The sequence below is a fragment of the Salvelinus alpinus genome, chromosome 23 (genome assembly GCF_045679555.1).
Source record: "Salvelinus alpinus chromosome 23, SLU_Salpinus.1, whole genome shotgun sequence".
In the NCBI taxonomy this organism is placed as follows: Eukaryota; Metazoa; Chordata; class Actinopteri; order Salmoniformes; family Salmonidae; genus Salvelinus; species Salvelinus alpinus.
In genome coordinates, this window is record NC_092108.1 from 35,381,652 (window position 1) to 35,404,082 (window position 22,431).

General features: G+C 43.1%; 2 protein-coding genes across 4 annotated transcripts; one reads left to right on the top strand and one right to left on the bottom strand.

Moving 5' to 3' along the window:
• Nucleotides 1–926: 926 nt before the first annotated feature.
• mtf2 (metal response element binding transcription factor 2) lies at nt 927–11,376 on the bottom strand. Of its 3 annotated transcripts, none has more exons than XM_071362096.1 (15): nt 11,155–11,376; nt 9,217–9,430; nt 8,998–9,079; nt 7,348–7,443; nt 7,046–7,146; nt 6,652–6,785; nt 6,480–6,575; nt 6,291–6,359; nt 5,912–6,035; nt 5,328–5,395; nt 5,012–5,185; nt 4,725–4,833; nt 4,587–4,642; nt 4,385–4,492; nt 927–4,233 (listed from the first exon to the last, which is right to left on the bottom strand). In XM_071362096.1, the coding sequence occupies exons 1-15, from the start codon at nt 11,157–11,159 to the stop codon at nt 3,867–3,869; spliced, it is 1,803 nt and encodes a 600-aa protein (XP_071218197.1). In that variant the 5' UTR covers nt 11,160–11,376; the 3' UTR covers nt 927–3,866. The 3 variants fall into 3 exon arrangements, with proteins under 3 accessions (XP_071218197.1, XP_071218196.1, XP_071218199.1); XM_071362095.1 differs by having other exon boundaries at nt 6,652–6,788; XM_071362098.1 differs by lacking the exons at nt 8,998–9,079; nt 9,217–9,430; nt 11,155–11,376 and adding an exon at nt 8,524–8,986 and having other exon boundaries at nt 6,652–6,788.
• A 2,616-nt stretch (nt 11,377–13,992) lies between these two features.
• On the top strand, nt 13,993–22,336 carry dipk1aa (divergent protein kinase domain 1Aa). Its single transcript, XM_071362099.1, has 5 exons — nt 13,993–14,336; nt 18,733–18,867; nt 19,227–19,334; nt 19,697–19,873; nt 20,091–22,336. The coding sequence occupies exons 1-5, from the start codon at nt 14,283–14,285 to the stop codon at nt 20,901–20,903; spliced, it is 1,287 nt and encodes a 428-aa protein (XP_071218200.1). The 5' UTR covers nt 13,993–14,282; the 3' UTR covers nt 20,904–22,336.
• Nucleotides 22,337–22,431: the final 95 nt, after the last annotated feature.

Here is a 22,431-nt window from a genome sequence, read left to right on the forward strand (position 1 = left end):
ACATCCTTCCCACTAGTCAACACTGGATAATCCCACTCCCTTTTGACCCCACTCATCCTCTTAATCATCCACCACTGGTGTCGCCCTTCCAATGGTGTCACAGAACCGACGCCAACATGACCTCTTTGCCTGACGAATAGTTCTCCTCACCAGGGCCTGCTTATACTGAATCAGATGTTGGAAGTTATGCGTCCTTTTCAGTATACTAAATGCCCTGTTCCTACTCCTCACCATTTCCCCAAACTCCTCCGTCCACCTTGGGACTGCTTTCCTCCTCCTCCCTAAACTCTAAAGTATAGCCTCAGTAGCTGCCCCCACTAACGCTGTTCTCACCCAGTTATTCATACTATCCACCCCCCCCCCCCCAGTAAGTACTTTACTGTGATTTTTTGTTTGTTTTTAATCGGCAAAAAGGAACAAATAGCTTCTTAGCAAATAGCAATTTCTCAGCACTGTCTGGGAGTGTTCTGTTGAGAAATGAAAACAAGCGGTTATCGGCAGAGGGGTTTGGAACTCTTTCCTATTGGACTATTACCTAATTAACTGCCTGTTGATGTCAAAACTCCATTCAACCAAAACAGGCTGAAATTTCAGGTGGTGTTTTCAAACAGCTCTTACACTAAATTCCAACCTCAGTGTGGAAGTGTATATAAAACACAGGAAAATCCTGTTCGAGTGCACTGGACCTTTAATAATGTATTTCTGGTGTAATGTTAATGAGCTAGCTGGTAATACTGCATCACCGGAATGACTAATCTACATCATCTTCAAGTAAATGCTACATGCCATTCATTTCTTTCTGTCAAGATGACCTACTGATTCATAAAATAATACATCTAACTGGTGGAAACCATGTTATTTCTACCAAAAGTGCCAATTTAACAGACTGCAAGTCTTTTTGAAAAAATAAACAATGAATTCAGAACTTGGGCTTTTAAATATTTATTATGTGGCCGAAGAAGCCTGCTCAAAGCCAGTAGAAAAAAATATCTAGGGTCTAACACTGGCACAATGACATACAGGAGAACAACTTCAAATAAAACACACCTTTAAAAATAAAAATTGAGTCAAGATCCAACTCCACTGCCTGAAGGGGAAAATGGCCTTTTCTGAGAATTACGTAGCACATCCAACACCAAGAGGCATTAACTGCTTGAACTCTTTAAATGAAACAAGGAACTCAGAAGAAACTTTATTTTCCAGAGATAAGTGGAAGAAAATGTTACTGGATAAACAAAATCAACATTTTTGACCCTGTAGTATAATGGACTGAATTTCAGTCTTTTTCAAAACAACCAGTCACATAGGAATGTCTAAATTAATGCTACCATTTTTATGAACATATCAATGAAATACTTACGCCACAAAATGTTCCAATCCCATTAATACCTCGATTTTACATTCCACATCTTTGCTGGAGTTCTATGAGCACGTTATACATACAGTGAAGTTGCTGCGCATGTCCTGAGTGGGTTCTAGGTGAGCTTGGCTGTACCAGCAAAAGTCTAAGTGCACAGTTGAGGAGAAAGTGAAATAAATAGCACCTGAAATAAAATCAACAAAGCCTGACTTAAGCAAAATATTGGTGTTGCCGTTAAGTGATTGAAATACAAAAGCAACCATTTTTTAGGGTTGAGTTGCATAGGCGGCTATGAGAACTGAATTCAGTTTTAAAAAGTACAAGGTCCAAGAGGTTTTTTATGTCAGTGTTCTAACGAACTTATCAATGTCATAAAATACAACCGCAGCCCGACAGAAATGAAGGAACAAAGTCCTATTTGAGGCGTTTATAAATGTACGGGGTAGATTGCGTATACAAAATACAGCAACGATTTATATCTTCAGAACATATAGAACACATGTAGGTACATTACACAACCTTTCAAATGTAATAACACAAAGACCTTAAGTCCAACTAAGTTACCGCTTTACACTTGAACTCACTTAACATTCCTTCTCACAAGCTCAGCCCTCAAAGCAAATTCAACTCGTTTTATTCATGAATCATGTGTTAGAAAAAAGTATTTGACCCCTGTAAGTAAATCGTGACACGAACTATAACACAGTGAAAATAATACGGTTCATAGTGAGATGATTTGCAGAACATGAAGCAGAGGTTAGAGCTAGAGGTCACACGCTTTCAGCTGAGAGAGTGAAAGGAGACAACGCGTATCACTGCCTCTGTGGATTAATAAGCTCGGCTATCACGTGTTTGGGAGAATGGTTGTACAGTATAACAGGCTGAACTTGATGTGCGATCAAATCCAAATTGTAAAAGAAAAAAAATGAGCTGCGCCTCACTGGACACTGACATCAGTAAATACAAGTAGAAAAGTAAATAGACATAATAAAACTGGTTTGCAGCAGCACAAATCTCTGTTGTTGAGTCCCTCTTGAACGTCAACTACTTGCAAACAGGCACACTTTCGACATACCAGGTCGAGGCGCCTAAACACCATTCAAACCCCCCTATCTAACCCTTTTACATTCTGCCTAAACTGGTCTCTCACCCCCTTCGGTTTACAAAATCTAAACAGATCTGAAACACTGAAGTCAACGAGTTACAGAAAAGAGCATATCACTGGACGAAAAGGAAAAACTAAATAGGGAAACTCAAGCTCCCTTCCTGACCGGGCAACATGGAGGCCCGTTCTCAGAAGGCGAGGGTTATAAGTGAGAATGCCTGAGAAGCCAGTGTTTGGAGGATATATTGGCACGGGTGTTAGGCCCGAGACAAAGTCAAGGGCTGGCAAACGGTGCCAATACATCCGCCTAACTCTGGCTTCGAGGGCATTATCACTTTTATACAACGGTTTAACAACATATTAAAAATTATGATTTACATATTTTCATTAACGTTACTTTTATGAATTTATTCATACCATTTCATCCTTCCACAAGATATTGTCTCGACACAAATCTAGAGTTGCTACCCAAGCCGGCTGGTCATCCATTCTATCGGTTTGGTTGGCAGTCATTACATCTTTTTTGTTCTGCATCTATGGACACGACCCAGTCGTTCGTTCTAAATGTTTTAATACCATACTGGCTGGTAACATCCTTATCCCTTGCTTGATTTCTAGCCAACTATGGTTAACTTACAGTCACGCCAACCAGTGCAGCCAGAATAACAAAGTAGCTGCATTGGCGTTTGTTTAAGCAGCTTTCTAGTGATGTTTATTTGCATACATCCATAACAATCAGCTAAGGATGCGCGATTTCAACTGGCGTTGAACATGTGCTCTCGTCAGGACACTGTTGTTCAGAGGAGCTAGCCAACAACACAGCTAACACAATAACTCCAAACTGAAGCGGAGAAGACTGCAAACTAGCTGCACTTTGTTTCATTTCACCTGTTTTCTATTGATATTTCTTGTAATACATCCATAAAAATTATGCGGATTCATGATTTCGACCGACTGAGAAAAGCTGCCTGCCTGTCTCATCCCGATTCTTGACACGTTCATTACTATGCTATACTATGACAGCTGGTGACCGAATTTGAATATTGAAACAATGCTGCAAATGTCAGAGACAGACAGCAAGGTTTATACAAATCTCCGCTGTTGAAAACTAAACATTAGTCTAAAAGAAAAGTTAGATAATATCTAGATGCTTTTTTATAGTGGAGACCAAGTTTATAAATCGCTTGGCTGGGCTGAAGAGACAGTGGATTGCGCAGTCAGATGGAACTGAGTAAATAGGCATTTTAACATCATAGATTTACCCAGTGGTAACTTGCAGAATAGACACTGGCTGGAATGCAGTTTTAACCAATCAGCATTCAGGATTAGACCCGCTCGTTGTATAATGCTTTATAAGCGCTGTGTAAACACATAATAAACTACGTAAGCGCTGCGAGACGTTCAGGAAGCAGTGACACCCTCCCATTCTACCAGGTACTGGACCTTGCCGTCCAGGGTGACGCGGCGGGCCAGGACGCGGTACTTCTCCCCGCACTCCAGGCGGCCTGCCGCCCCAAAGTAGCTGCTGATTGAGCTCTTGAGGTGGGACAGCTGGCCGCCTGGGACCAGGCCGTGCACTATATCCGTGGAGTGGAGCCCCGGCAAGGTGTTTTGGGGCTCTGGGGCATGGGGGCCTGGGTGTTGAGGGGGAATCTCATGGTTGGGGGGCTGCAGGGGAACCCGTCGTGGCCGGCCCCGTCTTCTCTTCAGGGGGGGCTTGGCAATGGGCCAGTGGCGGCCCGTGCGTGTCTTACTGGAGATAGACAGGCTGGGGTGGAATAGAGGAGGGAGAGAGATTAGAAAAACACTTAGAGGTACTCCCAATTACCTACCATACAATGACTACAATATAACGGTACAATGACTTTCCATGTGAATGTGTGAGAGCCTGAGTGTGAATCTGATAATGCAGAATGTACCTGGACTGTCTGGAGAGGTTAGTTGAGGTAGTTTCAGTGGTGCTGACGGCACCGACGGAGTCCACGTCTGAGGTACTGGAGGATGGCAGAGATCTGTCGCTCCTGCCGCTGGGAGTAAAGGGGACACTGGTAACAACACCATTCAACAGTTTTCACAAATTGAGCAACTGTTCTCACAAATGAATTTGGGGGGATAACTGACCTAGAGGTTAAGAGATCCAACGAGTGGGAATCAAGTGATTGTGGTGGCGTCACATCCTTCAGGGGGGATAAAAAGACATGACATCTCAATATATAAACAACATGCCTCAAATGTTTTAAGTTTGGGTAAAGGTGTTACCTGCGCCAAGAGTTCACTGGAGCGCCTTAGCTTGGCCAGAGTCTCCAGCGAGTGACCTCCCTGCTTCTTCCTCTTTTTGGCTTTCTTCACCACGCCATTGGTTAATTCACTGGAACAAGATTCAAAATCGTCAAACTGAGTCATCAGTTTCCCTTTCTGCTACTTTAAAACCTGTGGACACCCAAACAATACCCCCCCCCCCCAAAAAAAAATAAAAAGCCTTACCAGGATATATAGCATGCAAAAGTGTTGATTTTTCTAATGAGTTTCTCATTAGAAAGTCTCACCTGGTGTTGGTCAGCGGTTGGATAGCCTTCCTGCCTTTGATTTTGATCTCATTGGAGGCCCTCTCTGGCTCCCCTCTGTCGGCCAGCACCTCAGAGCTCTGGGGACCCGGAGGAAAACGGATCCTCAGCCCAAAGAGGTGCTTCTTCTTCTTAATCTCCTTCCCCGACATGAACCTGGGAGAGGGAGAGAGAGAGCAGGATGGAGAAGTGGAGGACATGAATGAGAGAGGAAGGGAGAGGGGATGTACTGTACATGAGAATAGTTATGCTGACATGATGGGAACAATCATGAAGTCATTGGGAGTGTGTAACTCACATGCTGTGATTGCTATTCAGTGCTTCCAGAATACTTTCATATCGGTCCGACTGAGGAGTAGCTGAAAGCTGGAGTTGGAAAAAGGCAATCGTAAGATTCATTTGAGAGGTTGGAATTTCATATATTGCTGTGTCAAATAAAATATACTGAACAAAAATAAATACAACATGCAACATTTTCAAATATGTTACTGAGTTACAGTTCATATAAAGAAATCAGTCAATTGAAATAAATTCATTAGGCCCTAATCTATGGATTTCACATGACTTGGCAGGGGCCATGGGTGGGCCCGGGAGGGAATAGGCGCCACTCACTGGGGAGCCAGGCCCAGACAAAGCCCAGCCAGTCAGAATGCGTTTTTCCCCCACAAAAATACTTTATTACAGACAGAAATACTCAATTAAAAGAGAAATAAGCTTTTGTGAGTATGGAACATTTATGGGATCTTTTATTTCAGCTCATGATACATGGGACCATCCCTTTACATGTTGCATTTATATTTCTGTTCAGTGTAGAAAAAAATGAGAAGATATGAGAAGTTCTATAAATGAATGTTTCTCCAACTGCGTCAAGGTTTGTCCTACCTCCCGGAGCTGTAGTTGATCCCAGTTGTCGTTGATGTAAGTCATCAGCTCCAGCTCGGAATCAAAGTACTTCTTCTTGTGAATCACACTCAGATTGTAGAGGCTCAGGTGTGCAACGTCCACCCTGTTGGAGAGAAACAAGGAAGGAAGCTCAAAACGGTCCAAATTCAATATGATTCGTTATACGATTCGTGTGCAATAGAATTAAGTTGCTCAATTTATCCTAGAGGGAACTTCTGTTTCATCAAACAATCCATACACTGAACTGATGCAGTGTCTTTTGGTTATCTTGCTTGTTCCAATACAGGAAATAATAAATCAATTGGATAACATCAATCCATTGCACAAATCAAATCTCTTCTACACGAGTTCCACTCACCATCTAAGAGGCAGTCGTTTGAGGTACTCCGGTCCACTATTGCAAACTGAACAAATAAATAGATAGAACCTGGTGAGAAAGAAGCACAAGCGCTTGTTTATTTTCTGGCACCGCATTGGTAGCCAGCACATGCTTCCTGAAAGATGACGTATCGTGAGGCTTTAAAAGGGGGGGGGGGCTGTTTCGTACCTGTCCCCATAGAGCATGGGTGTCTTAAAACACTGGATACACGCCTCGTGGAACCACTGCTTACACCTGTTGCACTGCAGCATCTTCAGGTACCAGCTAAAGGGAGAGAGGGGAGAAGGGTTAAAACAGAGGGTGTATGGGAGTGGTGTGTGTGTGTGTGTGTGTTACTCACTCTCCAGGTCCTCCACAGTAGCAGTAGCATTGCTGGATGTTGGTTTTGTGGCCCTGGTCCCACACCAGGTACTCCAGGGCATAAGGCAAAGAGTGGTTCATCTCCTGCTGGGCTCTGGGACCCTTTAGCATGCCCTTCTGTCAGAGAACATACACACACCCGACTGTGAGCTCAATTGGTTGGAGCATCCCCCTTACCATTTATTACAACCTTTTCACACAGCGGTTCTGAGTCCGTGTAAGGTCAAGTAATGTGAATGCGTGTGCTCACTTTCCGGTGTTGTCATATTGCATTATGTTGTATTGCATTATAGTGTGTTGGTTTGTGTACCTTGCATGCTGAACTCACAAAATGAATTTCCATGAAAATATAAGTTATTGTATAGTTATCGTACATTTGTTGTTGTGGCCAACACACACTCCCCACAGAGCCACTTCTCGTCGGTGTCGATCAGACTGGAGTCGATGATGGGGGAGTGGCAGAGCTGGTGATATCCTGAAAAGGGAAAGATGGATCACAGTTAAGAGAATTACTATTGTATCGATGTGTGTTTCCAGAGGTGGGACCTCTAATGACCAGATAAACAAGGACTCCTTAACTTGGATATGAACCAGCAAACATTTGGTCCCAGGTGAAATTTCCGAACCTGGTCAGGTTAAAGGAAGGAAGGGGTTAGGATGGTGATTGTGCCCTAACCTTGTCCACACTTGTCGCAGATGACAATCTCGTTTGGCTCCTCGGAGCACTCGTCCTGGCATATTGTGCAGACCATGTCCTCCCCTCCCTCGTCCCCTGAAAACAGACAGGACGGGATAGGTCACTCCTCTAGATAACCACACACCGCCCTTTAATTCATAAAAGGGAACAACCAGGCAACCAGCCTCACACAGCAAAGAAAAGAGAGAACATTTCAAGAAAGAGAGAGCTTCAGGGAGGAGATTGAAGAGATAGAACGAACGATAGCGAGAGCTCAATAACGCAGAACAGTTCACGCTTGTGCTTTGTAACTGACCAAAAAAAAAAAAAGAGACCGAGGTGGGAAATCCCCATTTTACTAATGTGATGTGCACACAGGCTATATGGGGTCATATCTCCACAAACACATCCCCATTTGCTTCCAATCCAACATAAATCGAATAAGCTGTTGCTTTCACCCAAAGTCGACAAATTAAAATATGTCATTCATATCCAACACCAGTGAAAATAAATTTTTAGGGCCCTATAAAATCATTTTTGTTGTTGTTGTTATTAACATTTAATTTAGAAGGTTATTGGGAAAGCCTTTCCATCTACCAGAAGACTTTTCATTAGCATCATCGCAAATGGCTACACACAAAACGGTAGAAGCGCGCGCCACACAAAGACAGGGAATTCTCGTTGCCTCTCTACAGAAATATGAATCACGGATGCATTCTGTTCCATGTCTTATGATAAACTTGGGCAAATTAATACATGTTCAATACATTTGATTGATTCCCTACATCTTTTGAATATAGTTGAATTCCGTTTTAATGTCTGGATTCTATAGGGCCCTAATCTTTACTACTTAGAGGGACTTCAGTTGAGGGGCCTAACATCATAAGAATTCATACTCAAATACCACTGGGGGTGCCATTTGAGGTTCAACATAACACAGTCACGAGATCCCATTTCCTGCCACTTTGACCAAAAAAGATTGCCCAATTCCAGTATGTCAAACATTAGTCATGTGTCATCTAACTGAAATAGGCATGCCCGTTAAATGTCTAGGCCCCTCACTGAAGTGTAACCAATTAACATGTGAACTGAACAATGAACTGAATGAACACAGTAGTAATACAAGCTTAGGAGTACCTTCCCTATGCTTGTCTGGCGGCTCCGTGGGGAACTTACGTTTGGCGTGAGCCCAGAATCTTTGTGGTTTGTTGACTGTCAGGGACAAGTTACAAAAGATAAACCCGGGCTGAACGGAGGAGATAGGAGGAAGAAAACTCAACCAAGGATATCAACCCAACTGGAGATAGAATGAATGAGGGCAAGCCAAACGGCATTAATGAACACATGTTTAACTGAAAACTGTACAGCCTGGAGAATAAATACACGTTCTAAAAGCTAAATTCGAAGGATTCTGCCCATCGTGTATTGGTCATATCTGTGGAGAAAATAGAAAGGCATGTATTTTTCTTAGCAGATAACTTTTTTATTATTATTTCGAGTGTAATAAAAGCATATTACACAGATGGCAAATATGCATCAAGTTGCACGGTCAACATATCAAGCAAGCATAAAACTGTTCATCCCATTGACTATCGAAAATATGACTGGAACTTGACATGGCACCATGTCTTGGGCAGGAGAACTACTTGCCTGTCTGAATGTCCTTCCACAGAACCCAGGACTTCGAACGATCTTCAAAGACAACAAAACAGCGCTGCTTCCCCTTATTTATCTGAGGGAGGGATAATTTGTTTGTATATGATCCTTTACTGCAAAATGACATAAGATACGGCTGAAATTGCATTTTATAGAACATGTGAACAATAACATCAAATAGAAACGTTCCACCTATTAGCAACAGATGCTTACCTTAGTGATAATCCCCAAATAAAACAGGCCATCTGACCATCGGGCTAGGACCTCTTGTCCCTCTTTAAACTTGTCGCCGAGGTTGGTGTCCATGTTCCCTCCATGTCCATCCTCGGCAGGTTCGACGCTGGTCAGGGACACTGGCGTCTTGTGCTGCCGATGGGAATTTGCTTTCCGCTGGTGGACCGGCAAATGCTCTAATGCTGTTGAGTCTCTGTCATATTGTAAGAGAGAGGTGAATTAGCCTAATTCCTACAAAAAAAATAGGTGTCACTGTCAAGCATTGTCATTGTATTAAAGCTACAGGCGAGTGGAGTCTCACCATGAGAGCATCTCTGACATTGCCAAAATATTCAAGGGAGACACAGAATAAAGGAGGATTATTTCAACAGAAACACTGGAAAGCCTAAATCACATATTTTTGAGAAACTGTTGCAGAATAGAATAGCTGCATAGAATTTGACAGGCTGTCAACTCAGCTGCCAAGTAACTCATCATACTAACTGTTAGTCCGATTAATAAGGCTGTAATACACAATTGATCGCTATTTACAGCCTGGAAGTAATACCTGCAAAATCATGTAAATGTTCCTTATAAGCTAGATGGTTGAATAAATTACATTTAAAAGCTGCAATATGTAACTTTTTGGGAAACCCAACCAAATGCACATAGAAATATGAGTTATATATCTGTCATTCTCATTGAATGCAAGTCTAAGAAGCGGTGGATATTGTAATGAAACAGGCAGGGAGCAGGTCTCGAACCCTCGACCTTCAGCCCGAAGTCCAGCGCGCTATCGACTGTGCCGCAAAAGCATGCTCATGCGGCAGAGTCGATATCCGCGCTAATAAACCCAGGGTCGTTACAATATGTTCTACTGCTATGCATTTCGTTCATACGTTTAGTTTTAGTCTTTTACTTTAGTTTGTGTACATCAACTTAAAACAAGCTGAAAATACAATATTTTTGGTTATTGAAAATATTATTTTTTTCACACAGGGGTTTAGATGGCACAATGGTTTTCTATACATTGCTTTTTTTTGTCACATACTGAAATTAGGCGAACTATTAGAATTTTAGCAACCAAGAAATGGCGAAGCGATTCCTGCATATTGCACCTTTAAACTTACTCTACCGGTTGTCTGTGCAGTTTGTCCTTCAGCTGCTCGAAATTTGAGACAAATATCCACTGGAAAGTATTGTTTGCCCTACTTTTTAGCTAGCCAGTCGGTAGGTATGTGGTTCAGTTTGGTACCCCGAGGTAAAACTCGTTTTATACTGGATATTCGGTTCTCTCGTCAATAGATATTGAACCAAGCATGACAAGATTTACATTTTAAATCACACAAAACAAGTGTGAATTGTTCTGCATCCTCCCCTGATTCAGAATATAGAATGTATTGTTGATGAGGAAACCGCACAGACAACCGGTCTAGTAACTTTAAAATGTAATTGTATTCAATATTCTGGCTTGTAAAGAACATTTACACGATTGTTCAGGTATTCGTTTCAGGCTGTATATACCAATTAATTGTGTATAACAGCCTGATTAATCAGACTAACAAGTTGTGAGAAAAATGTACTGAGTCTTGGTGCATGATGTCCTTCAATAAAAAGCATTAATTGGTTTTAAAATGGGGTGTTCGAATCGAACCCTATCCCTCTGTGCACCGTCACCGTTTCCTTTTGTTCGTGGGCTAGCTGTCAGGACACTGCATCCAGGATGAAATAATGAATGCATACATTTACCTGCACATACGTTCTCAGTTCAACGAGTAAGTTTGATGCAGCATGCATGCAAAGCATGCATGCAATTAGTCTTATTGGTTGTCTAGGCTAAAAACAAGTGACAGACAGGTCTCGAGCTATCACAGACGGAATGATTCTGGAGCGCACCCACACCCCCAATATAAAAACATCGTAATGTTGATAAGGTACCTCATTCGGTCAGTTCGGAGGGTCAAAGTGCCACATATATTGAAATACTCGGTCGTAATCGGTGTTTGGCCTCGTGTCCGAGTAGCGGTAAATCTCTTTGAAATGCACCTCTCTTAATATGACACACTAGCAAGGTTTTTTAGAAAATAACAAACGGGTCATTTTCCCCTAATACATTCGCCATTTTGGTTTCCCGCTGATCTGGGAGTGCATTGTGGGAGTCGTTCGCTCCACCAGCCACTAACCACTTTTTTTTCATACATTTGAAAATGTAGGCAGGACTCTTTTTCCTCCACGACCCACTTGAACCTTTTTTTATGATTTAGATTAGAGTCGGAGGACCAATCCAATGTTTATGATCTACATTCATTTTATAGTCTCACCTTGACTGCATATCCAGGTCGTGAGCCCACAACTTCATTCTAATGTGCATAGTGCACATGCAACCTGCTTTTCTGGAATTGGGGGGGGGGGGGTTATGGGAAATGTAGAGCTGTAGTAGACTAGCCTATCATTATTATTATTAATAATACGGTTGATTCATCCATATCTTTGATGGGAATTTAAAAATAATATTACTTCCCATCAAAGATATGGATGCATCAACCGTCCACTTGTCGGCGCTTGAGAACCAAAAACTGGACAATTTTCACCGCGGCGTTACAATGTAACAAAGTAGTAACATTCATATATTGTAAATTCCATATTTGTTCAAATTAATAGCTGCGACATTGTTGCTTTTTATAACTGCGAGCTGCTGTAGGCTATCCCTTTTCAAACATTTACATTTTATGGCAAATTCCAGCATTCATGAAATTCTGAATTAGTGACAGAGAAAAATAGTTATAATTTATTAATGTATGATTATTTCCTAGTAATTATACTGATTTAATATGATAGATTTCATACAGGAAATGATAGCTATGCATTGCTTTGCACAGAGGGGATCAAAGCTTTTGCGTCGGCAAAAAAAATCATCCCTCTGTCTTTATTTTCTGCAGTCCTTGTGAGATACAATATGTGGCTGGCTGCTAGTGGTAAAATCCTTTCTCTTTGCAGCAGGATATTATGCTGGCAGCACGATCGCGGATTATTATTTTTCTCAAAATAAGAGTCCCCCTGCTAAACTTTGTGAATATCGATTTTTTTTCTTCTCCACTCTAGTGCCGTAAAACTGTTTTTCAAACCATTGCTACCAACTTTGAAAAAATAAATGGATAATCTAAACTATTTTTGTATATAATGTGTCCGTCATCTTTTCCTATGACCGAAAGGAGCTTGTGGACATCAGAACAACGATCACTAACCTTGATTAGGATGAAGATTCCTACTTCAACGAGTCGGAGGCGCAGGACATACTGCTCACCCTGGACCAGGGCCCAATCCTCAAAACATGGAAAAGAAAAAGGTGGCATAAGAGAGACCGACGTGCCAGTACCCTGACGGAACTACGTCAGCGAGGTACTTAAAAGGCGCCCCTATCCTACGTTCTATTGGTGAAAGTAAAATCACTGCAGAACAAACTGGAAAGCTCCATTCGAGACTATCCTATCAACTAGACCTGAAGATCTGTGATATCCTATGTTTCACAGAGTCGTGGCTGAACAAGGACATGGACAATATACACTGAGGAACACCTATGTGAGAATGCCATTCACTGACTACCGCTCACCGTTCAACATCATAGTGCCCTCCAAGCTCATCACTAATCTTAGGACCCTGGGACTGAACACCTCCCTCTGAAACTGTTTCAAGTTTTAATGTCTCATGCACAAGTACAGTGAAATGTCTTCCTGACGGGCCGCCCCAAGGTAGCCAGGGTAGGCAACAACACATCCGCCACGCTGACCCTCAACACAGATGCATGCTTAGTCCCCTCCTGTAGTGCCTGTTCACCCACAACTGCGTGGCCGCGCACAACTCCAAAACCTTTATTATGTTTGCCGACGACATGACAGTGGTAGGCCTGATTACAGACGACGATGATGGACCACACACACCAACACAGTCATGAAGAGAGCACAACAACACATCTTCTCCCCCTCAGGAGGCTGAAAAGATTTGGCATGGGCCCTCAGATCCTCAGGAAGTTCTACAGCTGCAGCATTGAGAGCATCTTTGACTGGCTTCATCACCGCTTGTTATGGCAACTGCTTGGCATCTGACCACAAGGAGCTAGCTGCGCTACAGAGGATAGTGCGTACACCCCAGTGCATCACTGGGGCCGAGCTCCCTGCCATCCAGGACCTCAATACCAGGCGGTGTCAGAGGAAGACCTGTGAATAATAACATTTTCTTTTTTATATTGTTTTATTCACACCATTTATTTTGAAACTTTACACACACATACTCGTATGTTGAAAGCTATTGTGTAGACTACATTTAAAGAAATACACAAATGCATGTTATTGGATTACTCAGTTGAGTCTGCAAAACTTAGAAAAGTTCTCTCTACAAGCCAATATGTATCCCATGTACAGTTTATTACAGGATATGTATGGCACAGTCCCCCCTCCAAAACTACACATATTTGGTTAGTAGAGACCCTACTGAGTATTTTTCACCCCACTTTTTTCTGAGAACGGTAGAAAAGTTCTCTGCAGCCCAATATTCTCAACATACCAGCATCAACGATAGTGTTTTTTCATTGTTGGTTAAAAATGTTTTTTAAAACCATATTTTTAATTTGTTTCCCTAAATTACTAATTGCCTTTCCTTGCTGGCCATTGATTAAAATGCAATGTCTTTTGAATGAGTTATCCATTTTGCAATATTTTGAAATGTGTAGTTTTATTTTGAAGGTTTTCTCATTACATTATGAGCGTGACGTCATCCATTGTGCTGCTGGCAGAATACTAGTCAGCTGCACGAGCAAGACAGCAGCGCTGCCCGACCCGTGAACTGCGTAAAGAGCCGGTCTTTGGCTGTAGGTTATCTACATAAATGGAGAACTAAGAATTTCGATGTTAGAATATTTTTTGTGAAATCTAGAATGTGTTTCGAACGCATTGGAAACTGAAAATTGTGTAGCCTACGAACACGGACAGTCTCTTCATGAACTCCAGCTTCACTCCATTTATTTGGATTCTCTTTCGCAGTTCCACGTATTGAGATGATCTATTTTTGTGATGGCGAGAGGTCTGTTTCCACGGGCCTGGATAAAGAAATCATTCTTTTTCCAGGTAACAGTGCTATTCTAAAGCGTTTTACACATTTTATATTGACAGAGCTTGCGGTCAATAAGATTGACACCGTGTTGTTACTGTCATTGATTGTTGTAGCTAGTGTATGCATTTTGTCGTGCAGACTCTTAAAATTCTGATGGGGCTAAAATGTTCATTTAATAGTAGCCTACACAGCAGTTCATGGAGGTAGAAAACATTTGGCTGCGATGCATATTCTTGCATGCTGAAATGGTTGATGCTACCATGAGGTGCGTCAATTTGGTTTGGAAAAATAGTCTGCCTACCCCTAAGAACTGGCAGAAATAAATTAGGCCTATTATTATGTTATGGGACTAGGGCACTAGGCTACACTTTATTGCATATAGCTTAATACACTCTTATTGAATGTACTCAAATTCATTTGGGCTACCACCTTTGTCCTTGCCTGAGGCCACCAGTGGCATATGTAATTCTGCAGCTGCAACAGTTTGTTTATCCAGTGCCACAGCAGGAATGATCTGCTGTGCTGGATAATAAGGCTGAACCAAGAGTATTGGGCACTGGGGGGCCTGAAATTCCCCTATACCAGGGATCATCAACAAAACTGAACAAAAATATAAACTCAACATGCAACAGTTTAAAAGACTTTGCTGAGTTACAGTTCATAGAAGGAAATCAGTCAATTGAAATAAATTCATTAGGCCCTAATCTATCGATTTCACATGACTGTCAATAAAGTAATGCATCTGTTGGTCACAGATGCCTTAAAAAATAGGTAGGGGGGTGAATCAGAAAACTAGTCAGTATCTGGTGTGACCACCATTTGCCTCATGCAGCGCGACACATCTCCTTCGCATAGAGTTGATTTGGCTGTTGATTGTGGCCTGGGGAATGTTGTCTCACTCTTGAATGGCTGTGCGAAGTTTCTGGATATTGGAGGGAACAGGAACGCGCTGTCGTACAAGTCGATCCATAGCATCCCAAACACCCCCAATGGGTGACATGTCTGGTGAGTATGCAGGCCATGGAAGAACTGGAACATTTTCAGCTTCCAGGAATTGTGTACAGTTCCTTGCGACATGGGGCATTATCATGCTAAAACATGAGGTGATGGCGTTGGATGAATGGCATGGTAATGGGCCTCAGGATCTCGTCACGGTATCTCTGTGCATTGAAATTGCCATCGATAAAATTAAATTGTGTTCGTTGTCCGTAGCTTATGTCTGCCCATACCATAACCCCACCGCCACCTTGGGGCACTCCGTTAACAACTCCGTTAACAACAACAACATTGACGTCAGCAAACCGCTCACCCTCACAACGCCATACACGTGGTCTGCGGTTGTGAGGCCAGTTTGACATACTGCCAAAATCTCTAAAACAACGTGGCAGAGAAATTAACATTAAATTCTGTGGCAACAGCTCTGGTGGACATTCCTACAGTCAGCATGCCAATTGCACACACCCTTAAAACATGAGACATCTGTGGTATTGTGTTGTGACAAAACTGCACATTTTAGAGTGACCTTTTATTTTCCCCAGCACAAGGTTCACCTGTGTAATGATCATGCTGTTAATCAGCTTCTTGATATGCCACACCTGTCAGGTGGATATATTATCTTGGCAAAGGATAAATTCTCAGTAACAGGGATGTAAACAAATTTGTGGAACATTTTGAGAGAAATTAGCTTTTTGTGCGTATGGAACATTTATGGTATCTTTTATTTCAGTTTATATTTTTGTTTAGTGTAGATTCAGCCTTTTTCTTAAGCGGATGGTCGGGGAGCCGGAACGTAGAAGCCCAAACGGATATAATATCTGTCTAAAACGTAGTAATTTCAAACCTTGCTTACAATTGTATACTATCTCATGTCTCTCTATTATGCGTTGGAATACTTGTACAGATTTCCTCAATTAAAATCACTTGGAGCTGATTTCCTGGTGTTTTTAGTTTTTTATGCCCAACAATGAATTTTTAAAAATATATGTATGTATGGGGAACCTAGCCCTATACCATAAGAGGCTTAGTGGGAAGAGGGCGAGACGGACCATATGCACTGATGTACAGAACACGCGCTGTTAGTGTGTCTGTCTGTTTTGGGTTGGATAGAATGTAAAAATAATATTTAGCTTGGATGTGACATAGTTGCTTGTTCACTCTGGCCAGTGATGCACAGCCTATTACTATGGTTCCCAATCCATCACTATGGTAATGTCGACATTGCTCTCAATGTCTGACATGCTTGCTTTGCTTATTATTATCATTTGTTTTAATTTAACCTCCTATTTAACTAGGCAAGTCAGTTAGGAACAAATTCTTATTTACAATGACTACCTACCAAACCCGGACAACGCTGGGCCAATTGTGCGCCGCCCTATGGGACTCCCAATCACGGTCGGTTGTGATACAGCCTGGAATCGAACCAGGGTGTCTGTAGTGAGATGCAGTGCCTTAGACTGCTGCGCCACTTGGGAGCCCAATGTTTTGGTAAATATGTAATAGACTTATATAATATGTAACTTATTCAAACCACAGAATACATTTTAGAGGACTTTCTGTTGCAGTATGTTGAGGGCATTCAATAGCACATGATTGTATTTAGAGCTTGGAATTGCCAGGGACCTCATGATACGATATTATAACCATACTTAGGTGCCGATAGGATATCTATTGCAATTCTCACGATTCTATATGTGTTGCGATTCAGTACTGTGATTTTATTGCGATTCAATGTTCCAAACATATTGCTCACCATATGTCTACTACAAAGGGATGAGAGAGCCTGAGAAAACAAGTTTTGATTAGTCATGGAAATAAAAGTCATGAAAACAAATTGGCTCCCTTTTTTAAAAAGAAAATGGAGAACTAGCAAGGGAAACTAGAAGGGAAAATACTGGCATTTGGTGCAAAAAGAATATTCCAATATTGTCAAAACGATATGATATATTGTTAAATAATATCCCAATATGTAACTGTTTCGATTATCCCCCCCATCTCTAACTGTATTCTGTTCCCATGTTTTGCTGTACTCAATAGTTGTTCTACCATCTGAAAAACAGCCTGGGATGTATTCAGTGATGTGAAATGTTCTGAACATTGCAGATAGAACTAGAACAAGTAGAGCAGACATGATTACATTTGCAGATAGAAATAGAACAAGTAGAGCAGATATAATTCAATCGCTTCATATGATTTTTTTGTTCTTTCTGACAGACAATCCTATCTGTTTTACACAACATTTCAATCTGAATGTTCTCTAACATTACATCCTCCTGAAGAGATGTTGTTGTTAGAAAAATATTTTACTGCTCACTGTAGAATGAGGCCTGGCTTGTGACTCGACCAACAGTGACTTGGTCCTACCCCTGGAGGCCCCTCTCTCTCTAACCCCTTTAAGCCATAACTCCCTCATGGTTCAAGCTTATTCTTCTCATCCCAAAACAACACCGCTCCAGGCTTGATCATAGAGTCCTGATTAGAAATACTTAGTCAGAGAAAATCAAAGGTGATTTGTCCCTTTCCCCTCACAAGTATCTTATTGGTCACAGTTTACCTTTCAGACATACTCTGATTCTGGTTTAATATCCACACATAGTATAATACAATTTATTGGCAGGGCAGTGGGGCAGTCAATCTCTGATCCCTGGCATCAATCCCTGATTAGGCATGCATTCTAGGTAGTATGCTAGTATGGACATTGGAACGTAAGCATCTGCCGACTGCACACAGGCCGTTCGTTATCTTGTCATGTGATATGAGGCCTGTGACAGCCTATAGCCTAGGTCGTAACTCAATTGATTTAGAACCATGTCAAGAGTCTTGTTACATTAAGAACAAACCAACACTTAACCCCATAACTCTTGTTGTTTAGTCTCAACGGGCCACTGTGGTGTATGAGATCAATAGCTTGATTATGTGACCCCACTGTCACCGTGGAAACTACAGTACCGCTAGTTGTCTGTTGTTGGTCACATGACTGTTGATTAGGAAGCGCTAATTAGTATACCGCCATTGACCAGGCTGGCCTCATTTTTCACTGTCATGGCAAAATAGGGGTTTGTTCTCTCACTCCATTTGTTTGTAGATGCATGTGAATGTGTCCCGTTAAAAGTCCAGAATCCTAACAGAATACCTCACGCCATTGATGAAAAAGCCGCAGTTTCGGATACATTGAAAATCGAACGCTTACTGACAACTGCACTTTAGAATTAGATGGAATGATGTTTACTGTGTAGGGTAGGGGACTCGGCACACTATTTTACAACACGATGTGGTAGATTGAACATGGTGGTTAAACATTGTGCACTTAATGCTCTACTCATTGATGCATTGGTGCATGCTTATGCATTTTTAAAGGGAAGGTGAAGAATAAAGCAACCAACTAACCCGGTTTGCTCTGTTTGACCCCTGTAGGCTCGCATCTCCTTTGTGCGGGTCAAATACCTGTTCCTCACCTGGCTGACAGTGTTTGTCGGAGGCTGGGTGATCTACGTCCAGTACTCCAACTACACCGAGCTCTGCCGAGGACATGAGTGCAAGAACGCCATAGTGAGTACGGACACATCGGTCATATCCATGATCCACTTCGTTTTTGTTGTCGTCTTCTCTTACATATTTTGCTGTCTTTATTGATAGACAGTCGGTAGGGGGTACGGGAAAGACGGGAGGAGTGCTTTGAACAGGCAGTGGGGCCAGATTGGTATGACAACACTGTGTGGGGGGGGGGGGGGGGGGGGCGGTAGTGGTGGTGGTAGCACTGCTATAGAGCATCACCCATAGCATCTCACCCATCTTCACAAGTGGTCCGCCCTCTCTAGATCTCACTTTGTAAAATCTGGTGTACTGTTGTAGAGTAAAGCAATGGAGAGAGAGAGACTAACACCAACCCATGTCCACTGCTCCCCCAGTGTGACAAATACAGGAGAGGCATCATTGACGGCTCGGCCTGCAGCAGCCTTTGTGACAAAGACACCCTCTACCTGGGCAGGTGCCTCTCTACCAGCCCCAACAACCAGGTGTGGTAACAGACTGTGCACCCTACCTCTGAGCTGCAGGGGTTACTGTACTGTACAAGTTGTCTTGGTCTGTACCAAGTACAGGTCCAGGATCAGTAAAACCAACCTTAGATCAGTGCATCCTCCTAGGACCTGGACCTACAGCCCTAATGTTGACTCAAGAAGGCACTTCAGCAAGTTCCTGTATGTGGCCAATGGTTTTATTGAAGGGTGTGGTGTCTTCAGTAGAAGTTCACTACAGTATTTCCATGCACCGTCAGTTCAGAATAATAATCCAGTACCATCGGTTCTTCTTATCGACTGTAGGTGTATAAATAATGTAATGCCACTCTCTGGTTGTCCCCCTCGCCTGGGGCTCTCAGGTGTACACAGGTGGCTGGGGTGACGTGGACGGGGTGATCCGCTGCCAGGTGGGGGAGGTGCTGCACTATGAGCTGGGAGAGGAGCCGGAGCCCCGGAGAGAGGCTGCAGTCTTCGACAAACCCACCCGCGGAACGTCTGTGGAGAAGTTCCGCGAGATGGTCTTCAATCACCTCAAGGTCTTGGAACTATTGCCGCGTTTGACTTCAGCAGATGCTGTCGCACATAATCAGCATACCGTTTTGACATGGGTTTTTGTCTCCACCGAAGTCCATTGAGGCTTTGGTTATTTATTGCATCAACATTTTTACTGAAATCTGCATAGTTTATAGAGGATACCAGTTAAACCTCTCTTGTCTTTCCTCCCCCTTTCTCTCCACTTACTCCCATCTCCAGTCAAAACTGGGCGAGCAAGCTAATCTGGCCAGCCTGGTGACCCAAATACTCAGCGTCGCCGACGGCAACAAGGACGGCCACGTCTCGCTCCCAGAGGCCCGTTCGGCCTGGGCTCTTCTCCAGTTGGACGAGGTGCTGCTGGGCCTGCTCCTCCAGGAACGGGGCCACACCCCTCGTCTGATGGGCTTCTGTGGAGACCTGTACGTGACCGAGAGGGTACCCTATGGCCCCCTTTACGGTGTCAGCCTCCCCTGGCCCCTGGAGGCCTGGGTCCCCAGTGGGGCCCGACGCAGCATGGACCAGTGGTTCACCCCCTCGTGGCCCCGCAAAGCCAAGATCTCCATGGGCCTCCTGGAGCTGGTGGAGGACATCTTCCACGGCAACTACGGCAGCTTCCTCATGTGCGACCTGAGCGCCGGCCACTTCGGCTACACGGACCGCCACGACCTCCGCCTCACCGACCCGAGGGCCATCGTCTCCGAGGACGCGTTCAGGCGAACCATGCGCGCGCTGCACTGCGAGAAGGACGACGACTGCTTGTTGGGGGCGGACTGCCGGACATCATGCGACGTGGCTCAGAAACGATGCAGAGAGGAGGTGACCCAGCCCAACCTGGCCAAGGCGTGCAGGGCGCTGAGGGACTACCTCCTGAGGGGAGCGCCAACGGCGCTGAGGGAGGAGCTAGAGAGGCAGCTGTATGCCTGCATGGCCCTCAGGGGCTCAGCGGGCCAGATGGACATGGAACACTCGCTCATCCTGAACAACCTCAAAGCTCTGCTGTGGAGACAGATCTCCCATACTAAAGACTCATGATGCTCAAAGAATTGAGACGTAATTGACAAGTCTGCTACTGACACAGTGGCTTAGGAAGAGGAGCCTTTGGGGAAATGATTTCTAAAAACTCAACCACTTTGGTGGATCGTTCATTCAAGACGTACTATATTGTTTTATCTACCACCCGTTTCATGCAGCATAGCAGTTGTTTTGGCGGTGTAACCGCATTAGAGCTGTCAAATCCACAAGTTGCTCCTGGCATTATACCTATTTGAAAGGAAATTACTGGAACTCCCTTCAGAAAAGCTATTTTTTCACTACTTTGTTTTGTAGTAAACAGAGGAAGATGAGTGTTCCCAGTGACATCATCGGTGTGCACCCTGTGATTTTAACCAATTATGAGTAGGCATTGCCTACTAATTGGTTGTCAATGGAAATCTTCCCCCCTTTTTTTAAACTACTTAACAAACGTGCCATTTTCACATTTTGATGTTGGTGTGGTGCTGGAGATATTTTTTCCTTTAAGATACGTTGTACAACTTCGAACACTAATGTGAGATGTAGTCTACACCTCGATTAGGCTGATGAATGATTTTCAATTTGAGCTTCATTATTTCCCGTTCTGAACTTCTAAAGCGAGTGGCTTCATGACAATCAAAAGCAGCCTCTCACCGATTTGACAGCTCCACCTCAGACACCGCCCAAACATTAGCTATGCGGGTGTCGGCTATCGCTTGATCCGATTTAATCTAGGCATGAGTCGTTGGAAGAATGGACTACTACAATTCAGGATGCTGGGAAACTGTAGATACTTGCTGTTTATGAAGGAGCTTATGGAACATTTTGAGGTGATAGTATTAAGTACTTGTACATTACATGAAGACAATGTGACCAATATATCTAACCGTATAGAAGTCTATGGCTTTGTCCCAATAATCTTTCCTGCCATGATTTGAAATGACCAGTATTACCATTTAGTCCATACCTTGACCGATCCATTGTTTTTAGATTCATGGGAAGTAGTGAAATGAGTGTATACTTCAGGAGGTAAGATACTGGGCTGCACCCCATGGAGTCATCCACTTTGCTGGACATTTCACCACCCTTCCTCACTTGATGATTTGTATTGGCATATAGCAGTGCGGCATCAACTGGACTAATAATTAAAGGCTCCTCAAAGCCCTCTGACAAGAGCCAGTTTGTGTACCATGTACATTTCTCAAACATGCCATATTCTGTACAAGCTAGAGATCATGCTGAAAACACCAGACTTGTTATCTACCACTTAAGGAGGTAGTGTACATGAACTGCATTTGAAAAGGAAACCCAGTCTAATGTGGATTCTGAAGGAGTTAAATGCAGCTGTGGCCTTCGGTTTTGAGGGATGAATTGCAATGTAGATGTATGTTTCCATGTTTACCTTGAAGTTTGAACCAGCATGATTTTGCACAATAAAAACCACATACCACTCACCCCTGTGGTCTCAGTCGAGTTGAAAGTAGATTAACCTGACTGTCTGTGCAGTGTGTGAAAAAAATATGCCTAGATTAAAAAAGCTTAGTAAAGG

Excerpts from the sequence above, each read along its gene's own strand:
- mtf2 (XM_071362095.1), bottom strand. Across the intron at positions 6,576-6,651 it reads TACTGTGGAGGACCTGGAGA|CTGGTACCTGAAGATGCTGC; the intron begins GTGAGTAACACA and ends CTCTCCCTTTAG. Across the intron at positions 4,834-5,011 it reads CAACCGCTGACCAACACCAG|TGAATTAACCAATGGCGTGG; the intron begins GTGAGACTTTCT and ends ATCTTGTTCCAG.
- dipk1aa (XM_071362099.1), top strand. The coding sequence starts at position 14,283 with ATGGCGAGAGGTCTGTTTCCACGGGCCTGGATAAAGAAATCATTCTTT. Across the intron at positions 14,337-18,732 it reads AGAAATCATTCTTTTTCCAG|GCTCGCATCTCCTTTGTGCG; the intron begins GTAACAGTGCTA and ends TGACCCCTGTAG. Across the intron at positions 18,868-19,226 it reads ATGAGTGCAAGAACGCCATA|TGTGACAAATACAGGAGAGG; the intron begins GTGAGTACGGAC and ends CTGCTCCCCCAG.